This window comes from Tiliqua scincoides, chromosome 1 (genome assembly GCF_035046505.1).
Source record: "Tiliqua scincoides isolate rTilSci1 chromosome 1, rTilSci1.hap2, whole genome shotgun sequence".
NCBI classification, from domain to species: Eukaryota; Metazoa; Chordata; class Lepidosauria; order Squamata; family Scincidae; genus Tiliqua; species Tiliqua scincoides.
The window spans coordinates 236887352-236903694 of record NC_089821.1 but is presented as its reverse complement, the minus strand read 5'-3'; the positions used below and the strand labels follow the sequence as shown (position 1 = coordinate 236903694).

At 42.3% G+C, this 16343-nt stretch overlaps 1 protein-coding gene across 1 annotated transcript in view; it reads right to left on the bottom strand.

The window, feature by feature from the left end:
- VIT (vitrin) overlaps positions 1-14944 on the bottom strand; it is a 33856-nt gene extending 18912 nt beyond the window's left edge. Inside the window, exons 1-6 of the mRNA XM_066611549.1 lie at positions 14876-14944; positions 13602-13667; positions 12373-12529; positions 9701-9834; positions 4311-4388; positions 660-872 (exon numbers count right to left, since the gene is read on the bottom strand). Of these exons, the coding sequence (XP_066467646.1) occupies positions 660-872; positions 4311-4388; positions 9701-9834; positions 12373-12529; positions 13602-13667; positions 14876-14909 (682 nt within the window). The 5' untranslated portion in view covers positions 14910-14944. The remainder of the gene's footprint in view (positions 1-659; positions 873-4310; positions 4389-9700; positions 9835-12372; positions 12530-13601; positions 13668-14875) is intronic.
- Positions 14945-16343: the final 1399 nt, after the last annotated feature.

Genomic DNA, 16343 nt, shown 5'->3' with positions numbered 1-16343 from the left:
AACATTGAGAAACACTGTTCAAGGGCTTTCAAGGGTTCCCAATTGCTTCAAGGGCGCACAGACACCTCTGCTTTGGAAAGTGCTTGCGGTTGTGCTGAGTGCTTGTTGGTCACCTTCTATGGTGCCCGAGATTTAGGCAGCTAACAGAAAACAGTCCCGATCCTCTAGTTCATGAAGCAAAGGAGGACTAGAGTACACTGCTATCACATATTCTCCATTGCCTCTCAAGAAGCCTCGCACTTGGGCCCTGTACCCCTAGCTGACTCACCAGGCAATGGAGAACAGCAGCAGCAACAGTTGTACAATGGTACAGAGGAAGGCCTAGCAAGAGGCAATGATGAGCAGGTGATAGTAGCAAAGTGAACCTGGATACTAAACCCCTCAAATGTAGGGTACAGATTGAGTTTACTGCTGTAGGTGCATTTTAACATAATGTGCAAGTCATGTACAGATCAACCATCTGTGTACACTATACAACCCAATATGCGAGTAGCCCTCTTGGCTCCCAGAAATATCAAGGTTTATCTTCATCTTTCTCCCCACCAGACATACTAAATGTATAAAATGTAACAAAGCCTGTTCCTAAAGGGCTCCGAGTGCTAGTGAAACAGGGAACATGCTCACAGTTGAACTATTCCAACCCCTTCCATTTTACTCACCTACATTTCTGACCTTGTGCACTGCAAGTGGAGGCTTCACAGTTGTAGCTGTTTTGGTGACAATTGTTGTATGGATGGTCATTGGGATTGTTGTTGGCTTTGGAGTTGTGCTGACAAATACTGTGGTCATGACAGGAGGCTTTGGTGTTGTGGTGGCTTCTTGTGTAGTTGGCGACGGTGCTGCAGTTGTCTGATATTCTTTGCGTACTGAGCCTCCTATATTAGCATTTAAATGTGGCATATTAGTATAAAGGAATATTTGATATACTGTATGTAGAAATCATCAATTCAAACAAATAGGAGACCCCTTGCAAACACCTTGGAGCACAAGTAGCTACCACTAGAATTAGGAGCATAGCAGTCTAAGTAAAATCTGTGAGGACCAACTTTTCTATTTGCACAACATAGCATCACAATTGCGGTCCTCTGAAAAAGAGTAACTGTAATGACATAATATGATGGCCCATTGTGAACTTGGTAGTGGTCTGACATTTTTTGAGGTGCTTGCATTGGGTAGCGGCGGACACTGTTAATGAAACAATTCTACTTTTTTCTTGTTGAAACCAAAAAGGAAAGAGACTAGGCCATTTTTGATGATATCCCGGAAACAAGACTACCTTTCCGCTTTCAGAACTTGGGGCCTGCTCAACAAAGAAAACTGATAAAATCAGAATCCTGCTGTTCTTCATGAATATTCTCTGAAGCCTTCCTTGCCTAGCAGAAGACAATGGCAATGGATGCTTTCTGTTCCTTTCTCTTCAACACACTACACTTGAATCTTTTGAACTTTCACATCATAGCTCAGTGTTTTCATGATGAGCAACAGTAAGGGCCATGCTACTTCCTAAGAAATCTATGACTGCCATGGACTATGATTAGACAAAGAGACAAAACACACACATGTAAACTTGCTCGACTGAAGTGGTTTAATACTATATTGTGAAAAAAAGTGAGAGAAAAGTCATTTAGCAAGTTTTGTTGCTTTATTAAAACAAAAAAGGAAACTAAATTAACAATTGGATTAACTTTGTTGAACAGGCAGTTTTAGAGACTTTACTGGAATGCAAGTTTTATTTCACTGGCACACTTTCACTGAATTATGACAAAACAATTTAAATGTAAATCATCATACCTGAGGTAATACAGAAATCATTACATGTCACTCTAGGCCAAAAGGGAATTATGAATTACCTACCGCAGTTATGCAATCTCTTAACTGCCAGTTTCAAGGGAATTATGATACATAGAATAATTACAAAATCCATAAAATTTCAAGTTTAGCAATAAGTAGCAAGGATTAGAAAGCAATATGTAAGCTTTTATAGAGGAGCAGTCACTGAGCAACTGACTGCATGCTTATGGGAGTCTTAAGTTCAGTCCCTGACACATCCAATAAATCAGGTAACAGGAGTATGGGAGACACTGTCAGAGACCTTGGCAAACTAACTTTGAAAACTCATCAAAGTATTGTGACAAGATGGACTGTTGACTACATTGCAGGTGGCTCCTTAAGTTCTTTAGGACACAATCCTAACCAACTTTCCAGCACTGGCATAGCTGTGCCAGTGGGCAAGAGCTGCAGCCTACAGTTGGGGAAGTCTCAAAGGCAATATAAGGTAAGGCAATGTTTGTTCTCTTACCTCAGAGTTGCATTGCCCTTACCTCAGTGCTGGAAAGTTGGTTAGGATTAGTGCCATAAAATAAGACTTCGTTCTGAAGGGCTTGGTACCAAATCCCCACATTATTATCAAATAATTGGTACCAATTTCCCAAATTATTAAATACTAAATTGGCTTCCTGTGAGTTGTGACTGTGAGAGATTTCGTAGATTGTGAGTTCTAAATTAATCTCCACTCTTTCTAATGTAAATGACTAATGTCAAATGGAACTAAGGCTGCAATCATAGTCACACTTACCTGGACATAGCTCCTTTGGCTGTAATGAAATGCGCTTCCAAGTAGACATGCATAGGTTTGGGCTCTTAGTGTTAGAACTACTGAATAGGAACACTTTTAGATAAATATATTCCACTAGACTCCAACCACTCTGAAACAGCATGTCATTATTTTAGATTGTAAGTCTTTAGGGAAGGGACCTACTTGTTTTAGGGGAGACATATATTCATGCTATGTAAAGCTCCATGCATGTAGATAGAACTATTTTAATAAATAATGGGTGGAGGGGGAAGAAAAGGACAAGCAGTTATCGGAATCAACAGTCCTGTGTCATTCATTCTTTGAAGTCTAAGAGTACTGCTTCCATCAATGGAAGCTCCTTCCGAGAATGGAAAGAACACTCTGCTCATACAAAGGAACCAGGCCCTTTATATGACTAGCATGTACTTTTGGTACTCAGAGGAAGTTTCTATTCATGGAAGTGTTACTATGGATGCTGCTCCAAGTGTTTTCTGTTGCTCTGCTTTTATTTTCATTTTTGTAATCCTGCCATTTTTAAGCATTGAGATTGTCGAGATTTTAAGCAATGTAGCATTGTTTACAAAGTAAATGCCACGGGCCAGTTTGGATGAAACAGTGTGACCAGTTTCGTGCTATTAAGGATATGCACATTCACAATGCATACTTCACTTCCTGGTTAATTTCCTTTGGGCACAATCCAAACCTGCACTGGAGCAGGCAAGCCAGGATGCTTGCGCTGCATCCAATGCAGGTTCGTTGGCAGCAGCGGCTCAGCCAGAGGCAAGGGGAAACTCTTCCCCTTATGCCTGGGTAAGGGCTGCTTGCCCCAATGGGTCTCCTCGAACTTGCGCCACCTCTGGAGGTAGCCCAAGTTCGAAGAGAGCAGAATGGCTTGAAGCTTCTCTGTTCTCCGCGGGGATGGGGGTTGGGATCCAGCATATCTGCTGGGTCCCAGCCCTGCCTCTGGCTCCCTGTGCGCCCGCCCCCGGGAGTTGCCCATCACCCGCCCTCCCTTCGCCCAGAAACACCTCCTTCCCTCCTCCTCCCCATCCCCCCATGCCTACCTTTGCCGCTTGTTACGGCGTGAGTGCGCCGATGCAAGCGGCTGCAGGGAAGCCGCCACGGAGGCTTATGCCAGCCTCTGCATGTTGGCACATCTAGATGTGCCAACACAGCTTCCTCCCATGGAGGTGCAAACGTGCTTTATGGTACGTTTGTGACCCTCGTGGGCCGGCCCAAGCAACTTGGGCCAGCCCAAGTCAACTTTAGGATTGCACCTTAATCTCTAAGGAAAGTGGGTCATTCATACAGAACAGCTTTCCTTATCATGTGACTGAAGAAACTAATTGGAAAGTGAGAAGACAGGCCAGGATGCACATGTCATGAGTAAACATGTCCTTAATTGTGTGGGATTGGTCAGGCTGCTAAAGTGTCATCTGAACTGACCACTGATGATGCCTTATGCAAGTTTCATAACACCATGATCCAGTTCCAGCTATAGCAACAAGTTATGTGTAGCAACTGCATCAAAAGGCAGTCCAACGAGATTTGCATGAGCTTCATAATATGGAGGTGCATCAATGTGTAGGTGCAGTCGCATTGGCTATGGGACCATCTAAATGTGAAGCATGTGCTTCATCACTAAGCTTTGGCCCCTTTGTAGTACACCAAACATACATATATGGAAGGGCATACATCCGCGCAAGTGGACTCCAGCTGAAAACCCCAAACTTGCCTCCTTTAACAGGTGCACTTTTTGAAGATGCATATTCGAGAGTTGATGGATATTGGACACCTTTTTTCGGTTTGCCCTCTACAAAAAAACAAAAAGCCACATCAGAAAGTAAATGAACTGGGGAACCTCAAATTAAAAAGTATTTAATGACTGCAATCCTATACACAGTTATCTGGGGCTAAGGACCCAATCCTATCCAACTTTCCAGTGTGGGTGCAGCCACTGTGCAGCCTTGAGGAAATGGAGCAAATGCTCTCATACCTTGACAAGACCTCTGTGACTCCCCCCCCCCCGCCCACTGCAAGATGCAGTAGATGCCCTGTTGGTATAGTTGGATCAGCACTGGAAAGTTGGATATGATTGGGCCCTGAGTCCCGTTGAACTGACCAGAAGTAATGCATAACTTGAACTTCTGTATTCTCTGGAATAACTGTTCTGTCTTCCAACTACCAGCATAACAAAGGCAAATTAAAACATGTCAGAGACCAGAACACTCATATTTGAAGCTTTTGGGGCCCAGAATTATTCCAAATTTTCCTTCATAGGAGTCAGAGCAAAACGCGGCATTCTTCAAGAGCACTATACTTCCTGGATGCTGGTGCTTTTCCACAGAAGAGCTCAGGTGACAGTGAAAGGTTCACTGTTCTGAACTGAGTCATGTTGAAGGGGGAAAAAAAAGCCATTATATAAATACTGCATTTATATTTAGAAAACTGAGAATTTCTGAGTTGAGCTTCTGAGTTGACATGCAATTATTGCACTGTAAGCCAAGAAATAAAGTATTTAACTCAGAATGAAATGTTCATAGTTGGTTAAAAATGCACTTAAATCTTCAACTGATATTGGCTTTGTATTTTAGCCAATTCCTTGGTCGCCCACCTGCCTCCCTCCCCCAGTTCATTGTGAGAATTACCATTTTGGCTACACTATGGTACAAAAGAAAAGTGTTTGTGGTGCAGTATTTGCAAAACTTCTTAAATGCTAAAGAACTCCTTGTGTCTCCTGAGTTTCTTTGCAAGGAAATGTGTGGTACCCTTATTTAAATTGCACATCTTTTTTCATGGGGTTGTACTGCATGAAAGATAAATTTCAAAGTCCATATTATAAAGGTGAAGGAATCCGTATGGAAGTTTCATTTGGTTCTAAGATTATGTTTCCATGACCCTTCATAAAGTAAGCACAGTTAAAAAGTGTATGAGGAATTGCAACAGTTCTATTTTAGTATAAACCAGACACTTTTTAGCATAACACACCATATGTGACTTCTGTTGACATCTGCTGCTTTGAAATATGTTTTAAAGGAATATTTTTAGAAACAGTAAATGACTTAAGAACAATATTTACAGAAATGGGTCAGTTTTTCTAACCCTGATGAGACACAGAAACTCTGATGCAAAAATGTTGCAAATTGTATTCTTCTGTGCTTGTTTGGTCCATGGACATTTGTCTACACATGCAGGAATGCCAAGTCTTGCACTTCTATATCATAAATGTCCACAAGTTAAGAGACAGGAAGATTCAGTTTAAGGTGGGTGGCACCTGCATACAGCAAATGGTAACGAATGGCGTAGTACAGGCCTGGTGTGGTGTCTCTGAATGACTGAAAGTTAGTTGCCTTAATTAAGTCCTATTAATGCCAATGAAACTGAAGCTGCAATCCTATCCAAATTTACCTGGGATAAGCCCCATTGATTACAGCATGACTTACTTCTGTGTAGACATGCATATGATTGGGCTGTCAGGCTGCATATATATATATATATATATATATATATATATATATATATATATATATATATATATATACTGGGAATAAGTTCCAGTGAACTCAGTGGAACTTGCTTCTGAGTAGAGATGTCTACCCGTGTTGCTGGGGGTGATATCACCCCTTGCAGAGGGGTGGGTGGGAGGTCTGGTCTAGAGGGTAGAGCCTCCGTTAGCCCAAAGATAACATCAGAAGGTCGCCAGTTCGAGGACACTGGAAGCTCCCTGAACGACTGAGAATGGTGAGACCTTGAAGCAGCTGACAAGCCAAGCTGAGTGATTCCACCTGCTCTTGGTGTGAGCGAGAAGCGTCTTGGCTGTCCTCCATGTGAGAGATGGGGCTGCTTGTCAGCCTGCTTGGGAGAACTGGAGGCCAGAAGTGAGAACAAACCAGGAAGATCCATCTGAAATGTTGTTGGTTCTTGAAAGAGAGAACCTCTATGATTGTAAAAATCCCCTTGAGGGATTTAGAAACACCTGCCTATGTAAACTGCCTTGAATAAAGTCAGAGGAGTAATCTGATGACCAGAAAGGTGGTGTACAAATACCTAGTTATTATTATTAGTTGCAGAGCTTGGCAACCTGGATGTTTGGTGGTGAAATGTGTGCCCACTGCTCTTCGGCAATAATCAAATCTCCTTCTGGCTGGGCTGCGGCATGTCTGGCATGGCCAGGGTGAGAGTGATGCTGGCACCCCCTTAGCACACTCTTATGGCTGGTATTCAGGGCAGACTACCCCCACCCTCCACTGCTATGCCACTGGACATGCCTCGGACTGTGCTTTTATGTTAATTGCAATTGTGAAGCTCCAGTTCTGTACATACTGAATTCAGGGGATGTAAATATGCATAGGATTAGGTTTCTAACCACCTTCCATTTTGTCTACATTTTGCTGGATTGAGCTCAAAACTATGAGCAGGGGTGGGCCATAGTTATCAACGAGATGGTCTAACCAGTATCTTGCACATGGTTAACTGCATCTTTATGCATATCAAGTGGTAATTATCTGACACTGTTTACATGTTACCAAAGTCTGTGTAAGTCACTGAACTGTGTAAAGCTGCATGAGATTTGAACCATAAAAGTTTACCATAATCTAACAAAGTTCACAAACACAACTGATGACCACTACGTATTTGATTATTGTAATCCAGCACCAAATTAAGCACACTTACAGTGCAATCCTGTACAGGTTTACTTGGAAGCAAGCCCTGTTTTGCTCAGTGGGGGTTACTCCCTAGTATGTGAGTTTAGGACTGCAGCCTTAAATTACTTGATTTCAATGGGCTTCAATACATGCAACTCTGGGATCAGCTGTGGCCAAGACATTGAAAGACCCAGGACAACTTGACCAAGGAAAATGCTAATTAATTAAGCAAAAGAGAAATAAGTCTGAGTATAGGAGAAAGTGGAATTAGATCGACCTGCCTAGTTTTCCATGCAGCATCTCCCAAAGCAAACTTCGCTCTTCTTATTTCAAGAAAATAAATTTATTGGTTGAAGTAATACCATAGAACCGGAATCCTTTTGAAAAGCGGTGACAAACTCATTTAATACAGAGGGCCAAAGTTAGCATTCATTGTGCCTGCTAAGGGCCAGAAGTGATATCATTAAGCAAAAAGTGACATCATTAAGCAGATGATGGTCAGAAATAAGCACTTTGTTCTCACCTAGAAACTCATTAGCTGCAAATGACAGAAGAGAACATGTGCAAATCATATTTTCACGGTATGAAAGAGCCCAATTATCAAGCTGGGAGAGCCCAATCATAATGGGGGGGGCAGATTAATTGCTTCAGGGGACCGCATTCGGCCCATGGGCCTTATATTTGACATCCCTGCTTTAAAAAATGGCAGTACTTTAGATTTGAATTGAAAAATGGAGCACTTTGCTTTAGACACTGAATGAAATACCAATCAGGTGGATCTAGTGGCTGTCTGCCATTTTCACAGTACTTGAAGAAATGCAGAATAGAAAACATTACTCTCATAACCTATTAGCAGGGAGCTCTCATTGATCTGAATGGAGTCATTCATTTACATATAAGCCAGCACATTTCAATACTCTGAAATAAAAGTGAATACCAGCCAATTTGCATACCTCCTAGTGGGCACCTCTTTATAGTCCTAGTAAACATGCTTGGTGTTCTTTGCTGTTTGTATCATTCCATATCCTAGCTTGGCAACCTTAATTCTTTCTTTCTGTTGGCTTTTGTACAGATCCTCATTGGTCAAGCTGGCAAATTCCAAAGTATGACTGGTTTGTAAAGTGGAAACACATTGTCTGTATGGTTTTCACTTTAAACTCTGCCATGCCATTATTGGCTTGTAGTCAAGCACTTGGTTGCAATGGAAGCAATGTTCAAACTCAACTCTCCTTACTCTTGGATTACTCACAGATTACTTAACACAACTTGTGCGTTTTTAGTCTCTTCTGATGAGTTTATCTAATTACTAACATACACATACAATGGTGAAATCCTGCAACACATTGAAAAAACAAAAACACAATCACCACCAATGGGACTTTTGCAACTGTGGCAGAAAGATTTCTTGTACTTCTTGAATATGACCTTCTAATCAGTAGGCTGGCTAAGTAGTTATTCTGCCACAGTTCAATCCAGTACTGCTAATGTTTGGAGACACCCATTCATTACCTCTTTAAACTCCTTGTACATAAAGTCTGATACTGTTGAATATCAGTTTGATAAACATAAAAGCCTGATATGATCAAAAGGCAAAGCAGAATGTTCTCACACTTGTTTATTACTTTGAAGGTACAGTAAACTGTTCGCATTTTTAAAAAAAGACAACTCATTTGGGGGCATTTAAATATTGACGCATTCCTAAAAAGTTTCCCCAGATTAAATGATAAGAACAGAACAGCCTTAGTGACTCCTGCAGTAAATTGGGTATTGTTTATTAATTCAAAAAGCTCTCGGGAAAGATTAGGGCGAAATCTTGCCTTTGTAACAGCAACAGCAGTAATTTGTCTCTGACTGCCTCAATTGATCTAAGCCTACAGATTCAGAAACTGTGAGGATTGTCCCCCTCTGGGGGCAGCATGAGAGCACCCGAATAGAGGCCCAACACTCCAGGAAAGGATTCTGAGGCAAGTGTAGCCTTCTTTCTGCCCACCTGCGATTCAGTCCAGTTGGACTCACCTGATTTCCAGCCATAAGAATCCATGCTAGATGGACACTGATGATCCTGCAAAGTCATCATGCAAACCTGGCCACCCCATCACTCAGGCTACCTTGAGTTTTTGCTGTGAGAATTGTGAACATGTCCAGCGATATTTGCTGGGTGGATGACAGCAGATCAGGACACATGAAAACCTTCCTTATGAACAATTACAAGCAATTCAGCTGCCACCAAAAAAGTCTTAACCTGTTTAACTTTCTATACAGGGCAAGTCATGCCTTCTGGGTTTTGCAGTTTTCCCTAGATTTCTGCACATTGTTTTGAACAGCTGACCACAAAGCAAAATTATTACAAATAACCCTCTAAAAGAGTATTTTGACAGTTTTGTTCTTTTTCTCCATGCTTATTACCATTTGATTAGTGGTTTTAAAATTATACAGTATGGTATTACAAAAATCAAGTGCATTAGGTCTGCAGAAATACCTGAAACAATGAAGGACTCTCTCCAACGTGGCAAAGACAATGACCGGATTCCATTGGAGTAGCTACCCTTGTAACCAGATTGTCCAGCAACTTTTTGAACCAGGATTTTCCCTCCAGACTTGTCAATTATACCACTGCAAAAGCAATGAATTCAAATCAGAAATGTCTCTGCTTGAGAAAAAATGATTTTCAAATGCCCCTTGCACTGCAGTCCCAACCCAGACAAGTGCAAACCTCCAAGAGGGCTACAGGGAACAGGGTGTCTCCAACGTGTCATTTTCAAAATTTTAAGTAGATACTGTCCCCACCCCGTGGACTTACACACTACGCAATTCACCTCTCAGAATGATGATGTAGTCAGTGTTCCACTTGGTTTGCTACATGAGTTATCTCCCAAATACATGCCTTTCCCCATTAATCCACGTCCACTCCATAAGTTGCCACCCTGCCCACCCAACCTGAATGCAATAATAAAAATGACTTACCTGTCCCAAACCCAAAGTATCTGAAAGGTTAGATGAACACAAACCACTTCCTTTCCATAAAGACTGCCCTCACTGCAGTTCCTGTCCTAATGGTGTCCCCTTCAAGTGCTATTTACATTTTGTCCCTGATTGACATGAACTCCTCCTGTCTTCCTACCTTTAGATGAGATCTCAAAGGTTAGGGAGAGGAAGCTCAAGTCACTAAGGCTTCCTCTTTCCTGAAGAGGTCTGAAGCAATTCTAAGGCAGATTTATTAATTAAATACAAGGGCCACCACTTTGGAACACCAAGTGCTTGATAAACTAGATAATAATTTGACTACTATATTCATAATTTCAGTCAATCAACAGGAATGAAATCTGTGTCTCTACAACTTAAATGGCAATTTTACAGAACACATGAGTACGTCATTGCTTTCAGCTGGTGGCAGTATTCCTGGGAACCAGCCAGTACTACAAAGCAGAAAGCTATGCTATCCTAGCTTGGCTTTGTCTCTTATGTGCTAAGCAGCTAAGCTCCTTTTTACTTCATAATGCCTGCCACATCTTTTCAGGATATACTTAATTTCTTGTCCTGGAAAAAAATCCCTACTATTTTCTTTTACCTTTATTAAGATTAAAAGCTTCTCTGACAGCCTTTGCAAACTCTAAAGCAGTAAATTTGTCAAACCCATTTTTTTCCCCCTGTCAGATCATACGAGTATTTATGTAAGTTGAAAATAAGAAGGGTCTCATACAAATACTGTAATTAGAATATAATAATAAATGACATCTGTGGGTGCATTCCCAGAGCAAAAATTGCCACTTGAACATAAGGGAGGGCCCCCAAGTTGGTGTCCAGTATATTTTCTTCATTACAGAGTTGCTTCAATCAGTCCCCAGACATCATGGTGAATATTTTTCCTGGTTAGAGACTATTTGTATGCAGGCTGGAGCACAGGACTCCACTGTGTGCTTTGGAATGCCTAGTCTGAACTACCTTTGCATCACCTTACTGACTTCTTTTATTTGTAAATTGCCACTCACCCAATCACCTGTGGCAAGTGAAAAGCATCACTTAGGTGACCAGCTGTGGGACACCTTTGCAAACTGTTTTCTTTCAGGTGACTGATATTCCACAAATGACTGACAAAGGTATGTTGGAGCAGATGCATTACCAGAAGATTGTATGAGCTATGAACTTTTGTCAGCATTTGTCAGACTTCCTTGCCTACTCTTCTATTTTACAGTCCATTATTCCATCCACTCTAACCCTCATCTGTGTCTTGTATGTCTTAAACTGAGTGAAAGCAAAATCTGTTGTACTTCTTCTGCTTAGGATCAGGACAAAAGACCGTCATTATTTTTATAGAACGATGGGATCAGGTTATAAGTGGCATCATAGCATGTGTTCAAAGCTATTCTTTTTTCTCCAGGATAGAGCTTTGGAAAAAAAATGGTTCTGGAGTAAAAGCCAGTTGTGCACAACATCAATTGGCGAGTACTTGTGACATCGCCAAATACCAACTCCCAGGTAGTTCTGCATTTTTTTGTTCTGTTTTAAACAAAATGATTAATAAACTGAATTAATGGGTAAATGGAGAAAAGTCCATGTGGCTTTTTATAAAAAGGAGAAATGTTGGTGGCATTCCTGGAGGAGCCTGTGTTTGTTGTACTGGGTGTGCACATCTGACATTTCAGTTGCAAAGCTAGGTGAGAGCTTGCCAGGTGATCTCTCTTTACATTATGTCTGCATTCACCCCAGAAGAATGTGTGCTGTTGCACCTTGTTCAGTATCAACAGCAGCAAAGCTGAAGAAGCCAAGCAGCAATTTTCAACCAGGATGCCACAGCACATTGGTGTGCTGCAAATCGTCCACAGGTGTGACACAGGAGTTTGGGGGAGGGGCACATTTATTAGTGAAGCCATATGACTCCCCCCACCAGCAGCATGATGTGCTTTGTCAATTTTTTTTTTTTTAAAAAGGTGTTGGTATACCTGACAATTTTACTGATTTGTCAGTGTGCCATGAGATGAAAAAGATTGAAAGTCACTGAGTTTAGGGGTTAGTAGCCTAAAATAACCCTGCAGAACTTCTGAGTTTGTATAACTCTTCTCTCATATCCTGTGAAGTTACAACACCTGAAAATAAGTTTCACTTTCCCTTTAGTTCTGTGTCTTGTCTTAACCGAAGCTGACCTCTCCTGACCTGTGAATAGCAGCACCACACACGCTGGAAAAAGAAGCATAGATATCTGTTCCGTAGACTCGGAATTTGGCATTATGACATCCTGAGGGACACTTTGCAATGAATTCTGGATTGATTATCTTTGCAGCTTTGATGTCACAGTCAATCTGAGGAACATCTATGAACACACAAGATAGTTAATTTTATTTTTTAAATTAGTTAAAATGAAGCAGTTAGCACAAGAGAGTGCTATTTATTTGCTGCCCATCCATATCCATGGTGTGCAGTGGCATGCAAGGATCCTGGGCCATTGCTCCTATGGCTTCAGGAGGGGAGGGGTTGGGGTTGTACTCTAGTCCTCTTCAATCCTGCCAGTTGGGGTCTTGCCATTTGTGCCCCTCCACAAAGGGAGTCATTGGCTCACTGTTCCTGGTTCGGCCTCCTCATCCTTGGACTTTGGTAGGCGTTCCCCTTCCGTCAGTGAGTGTGTGGGTTGTCCCCACGCCCTTCAAGATTGATGGCTGGAGGACTGGCAGCCCCACCCCACAGCGAGAGATGAGTGTAGCAGCAATGGTCAACTCTGGACATCCTCTGGACTAAACCGATGATCTAAGTCTTAATTCTTTTACCCAATCTGGCCAGGAATCTGGAGATTTACCTCCAGGCTCCCATAGGTATGGCTCCTGTTAACTGAACCAATAAGGCCTTTGCGGACATTTAAATTTCATTTTTTGTTTGATCTTCCTTCAGAGGGCATGAGGTACTGGTTAAAAATACTACATGGCGGATGGCAAGCTCTTTCACCTAGGATAGTGAATTGAAAGCCAACATGTTAGTGAACTCGTGCCACATTTTGAATTGTGTTCCAGGTGTGGTAACACAGCAACAATATCCCTTTGATAACACATTAAATCCTACATGTTATAGCCCAGATTCAGCAATTTGTTGTGCAGGAGTTCTGCTATACACACAGAATTTTTCCATCGCAGAGAGAAACCCTTTCTTCTTTACATTTACAGTCAAGATTTTATGTTGTGATACAACCACAGATACTCAATGTCTCTTGGGGATCTCTAGAACATAATTATGTCCACAAAATGGCTGAGCATCACAGGGCAGGCAACGTAACTTTGATAAACCCAGTTTTCAACGTCAGATCCAAAGATAAAAGACAACATTCAAAGAGAAAACCAACTTTGAGCACAGTTGAAACCGTTTTTGAAACAGTTTTGTGCTCACTGTTTACTTACAGAGTTTAGACTTTTTATTCTTCTTTGCAGCTTCTTTAGTTGCATATGTACAAGTCAGCAACAAAACTAGAACAGAATAAGTCAAAAAATGTGAGACAAACACAGAGCTGGCAGCATCAAATGGGATGACACTGAAGACCTATGGGAGTGTGGGTTTTCTAGGACACAGACTGATTATTCTTCTACCTGCTTTGAAATTTGGTAGATAAAATATTCTAATTTTCTACCAGGATTATTTCAGTTTGTTTGCCTTTGTTTCCCCAGGTGTTGTATATTATTTTAGATTATAAGCCATTTTTGGGACAGTAATTCAAATATCTCAGAGGTGTCAAACATGAGACCTGCAGGCACTTGAAGCAATTTATCTGGTCTCTGTTATTACTAAGCTCTCCCAGCATAATAATCGTGCTCTCATATCCTGAAAATATGAACAAGATTTGCACATTTTCTCTTCTATCATTTGCAGCTAATAAGTTTCTAGGTGAGAACAAAATGCTTATTTCTGGCCACATCTGCTTAAAGACATCACTTAATGGGCAGCCCAATCCTGAGCTGCCCGGAGCACCCAGACTTGACGGCACCGAAAAGGGCTGTCGCCAAATCCTGTGCCTCCCGCGCTACCGTGGGAGGCTCCTCGGGGGAAGGGGACTTTGTCCCCTTCCCCCGAGTAAGGTAAGCAGCCTCGCAATGGGGCTACTCACTTTAAAGACGCTTGTGCCCTCCACAAGCACTCTGGATCCTGCGGAGCTCAGCTCTGTGGATCCTCCTCCCGCCCACCCCCTGGCACGCCTCCCACCCGCCCCTCGGCATGCCTCCTCCCTGCCCCTGCCGGCCTCCCCCTTCCCTTCTCCACGCCTTCTCCACGCCCCCGCTCCGCCTGCCATTCTGCAGCTTGGCGGTCTGGGCGACCACCGAGCCACGGAAGCTGGGTGACCGCCCTGCGCTAGCTCAGCACCAGCCGGTGCTGGGCTAGCACCAGTGGGAGCCCGGCGGTGAGCCCCGCGAACGTGCTTTATGGCACGTTTGCTATTGTGGTCGGTGGCACGGAGCCGTGCCGCTGACCACAGGATTAGGCTCTAAGTCACTTCTGGCCCTTAGCAGGCACCATAAATGGTAACTTTGGCCCTCTGTATGAAATGAGTTTGACATCCTTGATCTATCTTTTCTTGTACAATTGCAGTAACCTGACCCGAGTCTGTAGATTATACAATGAAGCAGAGATTATAAAATATTAAACAGGAACAGGGAAATATGCACATTATATAATTCCTTACCACAGCTCATTGCAATGGATGTTGTTGCCTTCATGATGACAGAAATGAAGTCCAGGAATTTTAATAAAGTTCACTGCAAGGTAAAATTCCAATACTTTCATAATGAATTAAAATAATTATTTCTGGCTCTGGTTGCTTTATTTTATTTTTTGGGTTAAAATATTTATAGATCACACCTTTCTTCCATGTTACCAGGGCACCCAAAGTGGCTCCCAGAATTCACAAAATCACACTAAAATACTACAAAAATAAAAGACCAGAAATAAAGACAAACAACATTAACAAAAACATTTAACATTCTCCCGGACCAAAGAACTAGGAAGGAAAGACTAACAAAGGAAGAAAGTTTTCAGCCTCTGCTGGAAGGGTAACAAGGATGGCATAATTTTTAACTCAACTGAGAAAGAATTCCACAATAATGGTGCTGCCACTGGGAAGGTCCTACCCTTTTCATGCCACCAACCTGGTGTCAGCCAACGTCAGCACTTGTAGCACGGCCCCCTCAGATGACCCTGGGGGAAGAGGCAGTTCATATGGAAGCTCGTTCCTCAGACAACCCAGCCCCCAGCTGTCAAGAGTTTTAAAGGTCTTGTGCCCAGAAACGAACACTTGCAAGGGCCATGGTTAGCATCCCAGAAACTGCTTCTGCCATCAGGTGCTGCCCAATTCTGGAAGGTCTGCTGCACTTATGGAAGGAGCTTCTGTTCCCAGAAGAGAGATCCATTACTAGCACCAGAGAACAGGAATATTATTTATGGCCACTGGTTCTAGGGCCTGCTCATGGACCTATGAGTCTCTTTCTCAGGAACATGGTTTACATAATCAGGCCAGTGGACAACATCTCCTCTGGCACCCAAAAGATTAAACAGTTTACTTGGCATGTGTTTCTGTAGGCACTGAGAATCAAGAAGTGGCCTGAACTGTTGACTCAGTTATGGCTTGGCCAGAAAAGGTAGCTTACTCTGTCAAACTTCATAGCTAGTAAAACTGGAACATCAAAAGAAAATACAAGACCGTTTGAGCAAAGTGTGAGAGTTTTCAGCTGAACTTTTAGTTTAGAACTGTGGCACTTCTGAATGACTGCTTGGTATAATTGTGCCTACTATATAGACCTCATTGTTTGGGACCAATAGAGCTATAAATACCCTGATCACCTTCCTCCTGGAAGTCAGAACTACTCATGTTCTTCCAATAAAGAGAAAAGTAGTTGCCAGGTATCTGTGAACCATAAGCACAGCTGCTTAGCCAGTGCATTGAAAGCAAACCACTTGGGAAGTCTGTGAACGTCTTGATAAACAGTAAGAAAACTAATAGATCAAAGATCTGTAGGTAAAGCTTGTATAGTACAGATCTATCTTCCTGGTTGCTACTGGAAATGCCTCCTCCGCCAAATCCAAATCTGACTCATGCACATGGCAATGGAACTCCCACACAGCCAAATGCTCCATTTCATGTGCAGCTTGGCTTA